The 12791-nt window shown below is 43.0% G+C and overlaps 1 protein-coding gene across 1 annotated transcript in view; it reads right to left on the reverse strand.

The window, feature by feature from the left end:
* Nucleotides 1–542: 542 nt before the first annotated feature.
* The window catches only part of vps50 (VPS50 EARP/GARPII complex subunit), a gene marked incomplete at both ends in the record, with an annotated part of 58304 nt that continues 46055 nt past the window's right edge, over nt 543–12791 (reverse strand). Inside the window, 6 exons of the mRNA XM_071532933.1 lie at nt 543–623; nt 5111–5232; nt 6632–6738; nt 8615–8733; nt 10571–10756; nt 12623–12713. Of these exons, the coding sequence (XP_071389034.1) occupies nt 543–623; nt 5111–5232; nt 6632–6738; nt 8615–8733; nt 10571–10756; nt 12623–12713 (706 nt within the window). The remainder of the gene's footprint in view (nt 624–5110; nt 5233–6631; nt 6739–8614; nt 8734–10570; nt 10757–12622; nt 12714–12791) is intronic.

Genomic DNA, 12791 nt, shown 5'->3' on the forward strand with positions numbered 1-12791 from the left:
GTGGAGAGAATGGACTGCACCATACTAATTGTCACTATCCAGTATTGGTGAAGGGAGCAGTGATTGAGGGCCCTAATGGGCTCACACGTGCACACAGACACACACACACACACCTCCCTCTTTTTAAGTGGCTCCATACACGTGTTGTCTGTGTGTTTTTTGTGTATGTGCCTGTGGTGTGTGTGTGTGTGTGTGTACGTGAGAAAGCGAGAGAGACCAGCGGCCAGATAATGATGACCCATAATGCATTATATGGCCATGCAGGCTGTGGGCACTCTCAACAATAAGGCCAGATACATGGACCGAATGGATAGAGTGAATGAAAAAAAAAAAGAGAGAGGGATAAAGAGGAGAGAGGTACATAAAGAGGGGGGTGTGGGAGGGGTAGAAAAGAGGGAAAATGAGTGTGTCAGAGAGATAGCGAGAAGGAGAGAGGAAATGAGGCATTGAGAGATGGGAAAAGAGAGAGAAAGAGATAGAGAGCGAGCAGAAGAGAAAGTGAGAGAGAGAGAGCAGAGGAAGAGGCTGAGTTACAGTCTTACCATGTCAATGAGGCTCTCCTGGATGCGGTTCAGTGTGGTTCTCAGTCTGCTGCTGATAAGGCCCAGACCGGATGACTCATACTGTAGAATAGACACACACACACACACACACACACACACACACACGCACACAGTTAGTATCTGTAGCATGCACAAAGACACTCTCCTGTATAAGAACACCCAATTTAGCAGTGTGGAAGCTACACACACACACACAGCAATATCAGCTATCATCTCACGTACTGCTAGACAAGAGAATCTTTACTCCACACCTTCCTGTCTGCTCTTACCCCAATCTAATCCAAAAGGAGGGAGGAGTAACTGGGAGGAACACACATCAAAATTAAACATTCACACCGACTACGGGACATGACAGAAGGGAGGAGAAGGAGGAGGAGGAGTGTGAGGAGGGTGAATGCACAGCAAACTTAATGCCCAAATGCCTCTGAAATCACTTTCAGATGTGCTTGATGTCACTGGGCTGGTGGCTCAGTTCGTGGGTTAGCACTTGAGAACATACATCATGCACACCTCAAGCGCTTCAAATCAAGCACACCGCAAGTGTTAAGCAGTATTTGGACTCACAAGGCGGGGATGACCTTGTGCAATAGCTACAACGCCTCTGGAGCTCCACTCTTACCAAGCAAGCAGGGCCCACCACCCTGGCAGTGCCCACCTCTCTGCCACCCTGAGTGGGCAAAGATGGGCTTGGGACAGGCTATGGATGACAAATGGACAGCAGAAAGGAAAAAACAAGAACCAACAGCTCAAATTAAAAAAAACTAAAATAAACAGGAAGAAAAAACATTGAAGTATACAGAAAAGAGCACAACAAATCAGCACTCTGTCATTGATTAGTGGAAGTGATGGGTAGCCTGGAACGATTTTGTACAACCTCACATTAAAATGGTTTTAGCATTCAGACCGGGGCGTCACTGACTTCTCAGGGAATAGCTGGACCAAAACTCTATTCTGGCCAATAAGAAACCTTTGAGCAACAGCAGCCCACGTGGGGAAAGAAGTACCTGTGACTATTCAGTCAGGTTAGGTACGGGAAGATCCAATCACTGTTGATATTGATGGCCTTGGTACATGTCAGCTTCCTGGTTTGACACCATTATGTGTCCACACATGAGCATCCATTCATTTTGAAACTGTGAAAAATACTCAGGAGGCATTGAATCGTGGGTGTTATGAAGACTGAACGGTACACCTGTTCCATCTGAACAATGTCCCTTATTCTGGCTTTATCCTGAAGACGTCTCTCAAGGATGACAGTGAGAGGGGACTGTGAGTGAGGAAGCAACATGTAAAACCAGGATGCATGCCAAGCTAAATGACGGCAGGAAATTAGGTGTCGCCTGCGTATTTGTCCTTGTTTTCTGTGTTTCAAAGACTTGACATTGGTTTTATAGAACTTTAAAGAGCATCGAGTTCATACAGCTTCTTCAACTTCAAGCGCTATTCAAAAGCTTTCAAGTTGGATTGACAATGTTTTTTAGCAACTTCCAAATTACCTTTTGATGCATTTCATATTATATATATATATATACACACACATTTACATATATATGTATATATATGTGTGTGTGTGTATATATATATGTATAGCCCTAAACGCAGCCTCTTGCATCTCAATGATTTTTCAGTTGCAGTGTGGACTCTGTACTGATGGATTTAAACATCACTGGCTTTCTCAGTTTGTCTAAGGTCACTTCTGCAGTGTGGCCCATTCAAAACCAGCTTTCAAACTGTAGTGAATAAAATAAATCTGACTATTTGGAAGTTTGTTTAATCACACAGTGGTCCACTTCTATTCTATATGGCACAGTACCAAAGTACTGTGCCATAGTAATAGGACTATAGTCGGTGACTATCTGTCTGTTCTATAGTTGAAATCCCTTTGAGACTCACAGTTACACAAGAAGCTGCATTTTGAGTATGGTAAATCCTCTCAAAGCAAGATATCAAGATATCCACACACTTACTGAAGTTGTAATTCATATCAAATAAGTGTACTTAATTGATATAAAATATTTTAACACACAATAAATGCACATATATAGAGTCAAAAGCTGGCAGTGTGCAGTTCTGCCTTATGTTCTTCTTTGGGTAACAGTGCAATTTCCATGAGTAAATGATAAAAGGAACTAATTTCACATGACTGCTCCAATGGTTTTATTATTAAATTAATAACTGATTTACTAGTGTAGCAGTGAATTTATTGGAAACCCTTTTAATTACAGCCCTCTATTTAATACAGTGTAATCAGTGGCTACTAGCAGCAATAAAACTTTAGGGATACAGCAAACACTTTGTTTCATGAAAGGAATTATGACTGTCAAGTGATGTTGACAAAATCAAGGACGTTAAGACACTTTTTAATTCAAGCACTTCCCCAAACTTTAAAATATCCAATCCAAATCCAGTCAATCAATTCAAAAAGCAAAAGCAAAAAAATACCCACAGCAACCGTGTGTGTGTTTGTATATATTGTAGTGTGTATGAGTGTTTAAGCTATTAAGAGAGCAAGGATATACACACAGGCACACACACACAGGCACACCTACAGGGAGCGACAGATGAGGAGACAGAACAAGTGGCTTTGCATACTGAGTAAACAGCATCAGGATGCTTCACTGTAGGCAGGCAGACAGATGGCCAAGCAGGGACAATAAAACTAGAATCTTCCACTATTGCTCATATTGTTGCTCACTTTCCAGAGAGCCCATCTATTAAAGTGTCAGCTCTCCGCTCTCTCTCTCTCTCTCTCTGGACACCTCTGCCTCTTCACCTCTCCTACTTTATTGCGTCTCTTACACGACCTCTCTCCTTCCCCCCCTCTCTCTCCAAATCGCAATACATTGTGATACATCCACCCTGGATATCCGCCATCTTTTTCTCTCTTCCCTACATCCTTCCATTCGCCTCCCCCTCTCCCTCACTATATCCTTCTTCCCCTTCTCCCTGGAATGGGCACTTGAGTGAAGAATCCAAGTCTTTCTCCTGGGGCAAAGCATTTCATCATCTGATGCGTGAATCACTTTTCCAATAAGGTATTTGTAAATCTGTCTCTCCCTGTCCCGGCATTTGAAAGGCCAGTTATTAATGGGAGTGGAGAAGCCGTGAGCGCGGCATCTAATGTATCTTTAGCATGTGTGTGTGTGACAGAGCCAATGGCGCAGCTCGACTAGACAGGGCCAATATGCACAGATAATGGGGTATTTACCCTTTTGAATATTAATGCCAGTCATTACTTCTCAACTCGAGAAGTCAACCCACTCCATCTTGATGCCAGCTGTGTAAAGAGAGCAGTCCCTAGGTCAAAATACCAGCATATGTGCATAACAATTTCCAGGAGCATTTTAAATATTCATGGAGACATAATGAGGTATAGAGGTATAGTGGAATAGAGGGACGGAGAGAGAGAGACACAATGAGAGAGGGAGAAAGAGATAGAGACGAGAGAGAGAGAGAGAGAGAGAGAGAGAGAGAGAGATGGAGAGAGACGAAGAGAGGGAGAAAGAAATGGCATGGGAGCTGATGTTGAGAGGAAAGAGAAAGAAGAGGAGGAGGAAAGTAAAAGCTATGCCAAAGGAAAGAGCAGAACATGCTGAGATTAAGGACATGGCACTCAAAAATGAGAAGAAAGGGAGAGGGAGAAAGAGGGAGCGAGCCTGAGAAAAGGAACCCACAGTAAAGAAGGAAAGGGGAGTTAGCGACCAGGCAGACAGTGATACTGAGGGAGAGAGATATGAATACAGGCAAACAGAGAACAGACAGAGGGAGAACGTGACAAAAATACAGAGGCACACATGGACCCACAGTGATCAGATGGAGGGGAATGAAAAAGGAACCCCTGACAAGTTGTCAAGCTGCAACCGGGGTGTCCCCCTTCCCTCGTTTCCCCATCACACACACACACACCGCAAATCTCTGTTGGAGGGGCGCCCTGCAGAGCGCTCGCCTCATCCTCTTCATCTCCTGCACCTCGGTGGGACAGCAGTCGTTTGGTTGCCATCATTACTAGCTCCCTGAGGGCGCTATCAACACAAATGCTGCTTTCTGTCTCTGTGAGCCACTAGCACCTCCGAATGGGGCTCAGGCACGGTACAAATGATATGGTAGATGAAGAGGGGGGGGGCACTCACTCCCAGTCTGAGTGACCTATCCTTAAGCTGGGATTTCCGCTGTGAGCGATGAGAGTGATGAGAAAAGAGGAAAAGAAGGAGAGGTGGACAACAAGAAGTACTGCCTGAGGGGAAAGGCACAGCATTTTGATATAGCTATTGGAAATATCAGTCCAGGTGTTAACCAGCTGATCCCTCCATCTCTCCACAATCTTTCCTGTCCTCCTTCACTGTAAACTATCGAACAAAGGAAAAAATGGCAAAAAAAAGACACCAAACTGACAGAATGACTAACGCTTACAGTAGGTGTGTGTAACTTGTCTGGTGTGTTTGGTGCCCCAGAACGTATTCATGGGTCTTTGACATAAATATACAGTGCGCAATGAAACAGTATATAATATACAGTATGTAAAGTATAGTGGACCAGTGATACCGTACCATGTCATTGCGTCCAAAGAAGGTGTAGACGGCGTACAGGTAGTAGTCAAAGAGCTGCGACACACAGTGGATGACATCGAAGGCGATGGGTTTCAGGATGTTCATCATCTGCATGTACTTCCCTTTATGGAGATGACACAAGAATAAACACAGTTACCATCAGATAGAGGAGGGGTTGTGGACTTGCGTACTGATCTTTACTTGCTTGTTTGCAAAAGTGCTCCAAAGCTGCTATTCAGCCTTCATCTCTTTCAGGATCGGAATCAAGACACAATCAAATACATTGTGCACATGATGTTTAATAAAACTTTGGTTTGTTTGTTTCTTTTGGTTTTGCTTTTTCAGAAATTCAGGTTTGTAGGACATTCATCTCTTTTGTCCTGCTTTCTGTGTTCCTGATTGTACAGGGTCTTGTACAGTGGCTACCCATCAGTATCAGTATCTTTTGGAATCCAATATTGCTCTACAGTGAATTAAATGCTTCAACTCCAAAGTAAATCTTGTAGGAGATTCAAAGAGTTAAGCTACAGTAAGTTAATCATGGCGGAACCACATCCTTTAGGGAAGAACCTTAGCCGGCACACACTGCATTTGCATACACTCGGGGGCGGGGATTTAATTTGCCAAAAAGGTAATAGAAGCAATAAGTACAGAGGTACAGGGGTGTGACAAGGTTACCATTGAGTCAGAACTGATGAATGGAGGGAAAAAAAGAAGAAATCTACTTGGCTCTGCCACTGCCACTAGTATTTCGCTCACACTCTCATTTTTCACGCCCTCTCTCTTGAATTGTGCACCAAGAACTCAGGGCGCAATCTAACTCTATCAACGAGCCGCAGAGACTGAATTAGAAGTGATTGCTTCGAATCAAAGTCTGGCTTTAGCCTCAGTTTGCCACTTGAAGTTTTTCCAGACAGTTCTAAATCAATATTACCTATTGTAAGAAAGAAAGACGAATAAAGACAATTATTTTATTTTATATATGCAGGAATGTTCTGAACTGTGAACGCGAGCGGGGCCGAACGGTTTTATTGAAAACAGCGCACCGGCCTGAAAATATGCACGGTATGAAATGTGAACATTAAAAGCAAATCTGAATTTGCATGCCATCAGCCTCGGTTAACAAATTAATTCATATTACAAAAGGACAATTTAACCACCGATAATTGCCTAGTCTAATGCCTTTTCGTACTTGACAATCAAATTGAGAAGGTTACGGCGCCAAAGGGCACGTTTTGCCAAGCAAGGGCCCCGCTGCCTTCAAACCCATGTCAGAAAAACATGTGAGCATTTCTTACAAAATGAAAGGTCAGAGTGAAGGCTAACGATGATTAGTGCAGGCCAGTCACACAGGTAGCGGCACAGACCTGAGGCCGCCTGTCTCAATGAGCTGCCCACTTAATTGGTGGTTAAATGGAAGTCTCAGCCAGTCAGAGAGGTCAACCACTACTGTGGCTATGTCTTGACCGCTTTCGAGGAGATGTGTGTGTGTGTGTGTGTGTGTGTGTGCGCAAGACTCACCGACAAGCCGGATGACGTTAAGGGTGGTGTTGGTGAGGATTGGTGCGTTGGTCTTATTAAGGCTGTAGTCCGACTTCTTCCTGCTTCTTATGGTCTCTCGGGACACACTGATTAGCGAGAGGGGGGGTGAAAGAGAGGATGGTGGAAGGAGGGTAGAGGCATGAGAAAAAGAGAGACTTACTAATATATCTTAATGTCACTGACCCTCGGCAGGTTCAGAGCCCCGGCTCTGTTACGTGCCACTCTTGCCACTAGACATCTGCTCACAGTCAGGTAATTGATCAATCAGAAGCCATTACACAAAGCCTGAGAGACACAAGGACCCCTGCGGTGGAGTCTTTGAACTGGTGATCTTAGAGAACCGGACCTCTGACACTGATCATTGAGCCGTATTAGCCCGCATTCATTATATGGGCCTTCTAATTTCTGGATGTGACCCGGCGACCCACCTGATAATTAGCGATCAGTGATTCCCGCTGATAAGAAGGGGAGATTAGCATTTTCGTGACTATAGGCTACCGCTGGGGTGATACACAGGGGGACAGGGGCTGGCAAATGTGATGCGGTGTAGGCTAATGCAAAGCATTACGCACGTCACCATGTATAACAAATGAGACTCAACACACTAACATCACAACACCAAGAATAAGTCATCATATGTTGTATTAATTATATGACAGGAAATGATATCATTATAATAATGCCTCCTTGCAATGAGAAGCTGCTGAATAAGTAATGGTATTTTATGTGTCGTTTCCCCTGCACATCTGGTGGTTAGGTGTCAGCTCCTAGGATGTATACAGATAGACACAGTACACACACACACACGCACACACACACACACACACACACACACACACACACACACACAGTCTCAGCCAGGTTCTTACCAACTGACTTTTCATAATGTTGACTGTAACTGTTTCCTCTGACTTGTCTTTGTTTGCTGATTGTCTGCTGTGTGGCAAAGTGTGAATTAACTGCACTTTTATATATATATATATATAACTGTATTGTTGTTAGTAGGTTTCTTGAAAAAGAGATCTTGATCTCAATGAGACTTCCTGCTTAAATAAAGGAATTCATTCAATTCAGTCCACCACTAACACACACACACACACACACACACAGACACACAGGTTCACTCACACAGCAACCCAAAAACAGCAAGGAGTGGGGTGTTATAACATTCATAACTCTGTTATAACATTCATAACTCTGTGCTCCATAATAAGCTCCCTAAATGATGTGGTGATGTATGACACCCACCACACCTGTTTAAAAAAAATGACCTAAATAATCACAGGTATAATATGCTGAACTGGCTACTGTTTGCATATATTATAGAATATATTATAGAACCGTAAAGATCCTTGCATCTTTCAACACTCCCTGACTAAAACCCTTTAATGAAATAAAATCCAAAATCGAGGTTAAAAACTCTTCTAAAACCACATTCAAATGTCTCTTTCACTGTGAAAATTAATCCTTTTATACAAGGCGTAGAGGAGCTAATGATTGCCTATGTGTTTATCAAGCAGCCACTAATCTCTCAGTAGTCACTGGGCAGAGGTGGGTAGAAAGAGAATTTTTTATGACGTGTAGACAAAAAACTCAATGCAACCTTTCCGCCTACTTAGCAGGGTTAGGTAGAGGCGAGCTAAAAATATCATTGCTAAATGTGTAAAAATCGGCATAATGCATGAGGGCAAGTCCCTTAAGAACCTCCTTAAAATAAAGATTCAACGATAGATAATTTGACTCAGTGCCTGGGGTGTATTACATTTAGAGAGTTCTGTGTTCACTTTCTTTCATAAATTTTGAATGACTAGGAGCGGAAATGAGTGAAAAACTGGATGATCCGAGATGCCGTTGTTCAGGACAACTTCTAAATACTGTAGGTGCACAGCATCACATCAGTTCGCTGTCAGCACCTGAGCTGGGGAAATGACAGAAAACCACAAACTTTGACCCGTGACTGACCTCTTGAGCGGGGCGTCGCCCGTCTGCTCATCCACATAGTCCTGCTTGAGCTCCTCGGGGACATCGCTGTCGCTGTCATAATCCTGGTACACACTCTTCTCCAGCTCATCTGACTCATACTGTTTGTGTGTACGTGGTGTGTGTGTGTGTGGTGTGTATGTATGTGTGTGAGAGAGAGAAAGATGGAAGAAAGAGATCAGAAGATGGACAAAGGGACAGAGCAAAGGAGGGATAGAGGATGGATGTGAGGAAGTGAGGAAGAGGGAGAACGAGTCAAAAGTTGTTATCACACACCGTTTGACACATCATCAGTGGCTGAAAACAAGAGTGAATGAATTTGCTGCCACAGAGATATCATGTCACTGCTGTTGAACACCTCAAAGGAAGGTCTACAAAGGTTTGGAAAATATGATTCCCTTTATGAAATACAAACTGGTTAATCAAGAGGCCAACAGTTTAAAAACCCACTGTGTCACAGGGCCTGTGATTAAAATATCAAAAGGTTAAATGAAAACAGAGCGTTAAATTCCCATATTTGAGGTCTATCGGGTGAATTACCATGAGAGAATTGGCTTCAGGTGAAAAAAAAATCATTCAGCTCCCAGAAAACAGAGTTCAGATAAGGCCTTCCTTAAATGAAAAAAAAACAAGATTTTCTTTTATCCCTCCTTCACAACTCTAATAACTGCACAAGCTCAGGTAACAGCCATATAGGAAAGACCGTAAGCTTATAAGCAAGCTATGGCTTCTATAAGGCTGGTGTATTAGGTAGTGCGATATCGCTTTAGTTGTTGAGGCCTGAAAGAAAAATATTATTTTCAAAAAAGAGTAGGTGACAAAGCGGCAGGGAGCCCGTGTAAATTCACTTCTCCATTTTGAAGAGAAATGTATCGCTTCTTTCAACAATTAAGGCATAAGGCGGAGCGTTGCCTGTACTTAATACACACCACAGGGTGGAAAATGTGTTTACAGGAAAATAAAACGGATTCTGATATCAAAACGATGCATTTGAACACTAAAATAGTATACTAGCTCTCAAGGAGTCCAAGTATTGCTGTGCTGAAGTTAAATCAAAGGGTTATTGAATTTAGATGGATACACAAAAACCCCCAAAAAAACCACACCACTACACAACATCGACTGTGCTGTGCGATCGCTCCAGTGTCAACACACAACCACATTTTGACAAAGTCACTCCATTATCATACACAGCTCCATTCCCAAGTTCATCCCGCTTAGCAAAGAACAAGCCCTGCCCCCATGCATACCCACTCTGTATTTTCATTAGGCCAGCAGCTCATATTAAATGTCGGGCTAAGCATCAAAGTGTTATAATAATCATGGCAGGCTGTGCACCCGCGGCCCTGCACAGATACAGATCCAAGTCAATAAAAGTCTGTTATGACCCTGACGATGACAGCTAGAGGGCTGCAGTAAAGCACTTAGCGACCACCAGTGATTATGTCCCACTTCATCACCTCATCTCTTTATTGTTTGCAGTAGTAGAATGGGTGTATCTGATTGATGGCAATGAACGACGGGATCGCCACAGCTGATATGATCCGAAGGCAGAAGACTGACGATGGACATGATGGATGAGAGGAACTAGGCAAAAACTACTGTGCTTATTTGGAATGAGTATATGAATGCTGAGTTTTGGTTTCTCCATGTCTGTACACATCTGTCCGATATATGATATGATATGCTACGATTTACTTTGAGTGATTTAATCTTAATTAACCCTACTAACTAACTACAAGTTAAAAAACAAACAGCTTAAAATCTTACTACCCTTGCCGACAACTCTCCTCAAAATCAGCAAAATGTTGTTTTTTCAGCCTTTCGACACACTGGCCAATGCATAACTCACACGGATACAACTAATTCCAAATTAATATGCAGTGAGAATCATTGTTTTCTCATACGTGTGTGCAAACGCCTCCCCTTGGCACCTACCCCGTTAGACGCCAGCACATCCTCCGTCTCCTCCTCCTTGTGCTCGATGTGCATCTCAAAGGGGTTTCCCTCCTGGAGGTACTGCTGGAAGAGAGACAGCTCCTCCTGGGCCGGGCCGGCCGAGGACACGGCCTGTCTGCTGGGCGAGACGGACGGGGAGCGACACTGGCCCATGAACTTAAACTCCTGGATCGGGGAAGAGAGGACAGAGGGACACAGATGTGGTCTAATGTTTGGTATAGTCAAAATATGAGGCACATGAAAAGAAATTGAGATTCAAAGGGGGTGAAAAGTTTGTTAAAAGGTGTTGCACAAGTTTAGAAACTTAATATGCAATTATTGATATACAATACAAAGTCAATATATAAAACCACTTTATGGTGATAATTAACAACGGCTGCATCATCAGCAATTTTGAATTAGGCTAGCACTGATGACAGTGTAGAAACGAGAATGTGGCCATTTGCACACAAGAACACAACACAAAGGTGAGATGGATAAAAATGGCAGCAATCTTGTCAGATTTTTGTACCAGCCCAGGAAAATGTCCAAATGTCAACCCACACTCTTTACAGTTTGCAATGCGTGTGGAATGGTCTGTGCGATTGGGTCACATTATGGCAATCCAAGAGGCCACCATTATTCAGCACTAGGGCCCATTAGGTCAATTCACATCATCTCTAGCAGCGCTACAGCACTGTGACAAACCAAGTGCACTCCAGCAGATGTTTGAGTCCAAATGAAACCTGCAGGAATATCTTGACCCACAACTGAGGCACAAGCAAACCGCCTGCTTGCACCTGCAGATGATGTTCCTGCCTCCCTGTTTTGTTTGGTGCCTTTTCCGAGTCATTAACCTTTAACAATGAGATGAGAGCGCTGTCCTTAGGCCGGCTGGCTTGAACAATCAGCCCTCTAGCTGTATGATTCATCCATGGAGAAATGTTCTAAGGTCTAGAACAGAAAATTATGTATTTCAAATGGATCCTATTTAACATTTGGGGAGGGCAATAGAGGTGAATAGCTTGAAGTGCCATAGTTAATATAAGGAAATGCTTGTGTATATTTGTACTGTATATTTGAGAAAAGCCTGAGTAGTTTTAATCAATCATGCTCTATACTCTTGCCAAAACCTGTGTTCCAACCTTAATAAACAATACCTGTGTGTGCTTTTAGCATTTCAGAATTTAATCAACCAAAAATGACAAATATTGAAAAGATAAGGCTTCTCATATAGCCCACAAAATTAAGCAGTATCACATGTCAAAGCTGCTGTCACAATAAAACCATTTGCTTGAGCGGATGTCTGCAACAATTTTTTGTACCTTTCCGCATCCAAACAAAGCAAAGCCTTAATCATTCTGTAATGACAGTCAGGCATGGGAAAGGCCATTACATCGGCTGTTTAGCATAAACTAATAGAGAGACATGCAAAATGCTCATGCCAGCGGGTTTATTCTGAAGATTCTTTGGAAAGTGTGTTTGTGGCTAAATGTGCTCAAGCAAGACAGGGATGTAGCAAAAACAGATTGGTTCAGTGACTAAGCTCAAAATGAAAAAAAGAGGCACATTGAATTAACTCCATTTATCTTTCTGACATTTCTTTCTTTTCCATTATCATTTCTCTGTTGTATGTGAAGTGAGTTGAACATATTGTAAACAGAACAATCTCTTTTCAGAGTTGGTTACACTGTATATTCACAGGACAACAGCAACATCTTAGAGATGGTTGTGAATGGTCTACAGTGGGTTCTGACACTCAGTGGTTTTATTTTTGAACACCTGCAGGGTATGAGAGAAGGGTATTTCATAATGTGAATGTCAACTTTACTGTACCACTTACTGATACACAAGCTGATGCACTTGCACGCGTACACACACACACAGAAACCATTGAACAGAACCTCTGTGATTCATATCCATATGCAAATGTCACAGTGAGGGATGAATGACAGTGTAGGGGATTGCTTTCCAAGAGACGTTAATTCAAATGTCAAATGAATGCTGCCTTGCTTCAATTGCCTCGCTTCAGTGACGTGACGTCTTACTCACATGAAGCTGGGCGATGTTGAAGTTCGACTTGACCGGACAGAGTTCCCATGTCTCATTTTCCAGAAACATTCTCAGTTCTTCCAATCGCGCCCTGCAGTGTTGGGGAGACAGGGGGAAACGGGTGTGGGTGGAGGGCGGTGGAGGAGAAAGAGACAGGAACACAGGAACA

This window comes from Centroberyx affinis, unplaced genomic scaffold (genome assembly GCF_046629955.1).
Source record: "Centroberyx affinis isolate AG114_WGS23_722 - 3 ecotype Tasmania unplaced genomic scaffold, CSIRO-AGI_Caff_v1 ptg002288l_1, whole genome shotgun sequence".
NCBI lineage: Eukaryota > Metazoa > Chordata > Actinopteri > Beryciformes > Berycidae > Centroberyx > Centroberyx affinis.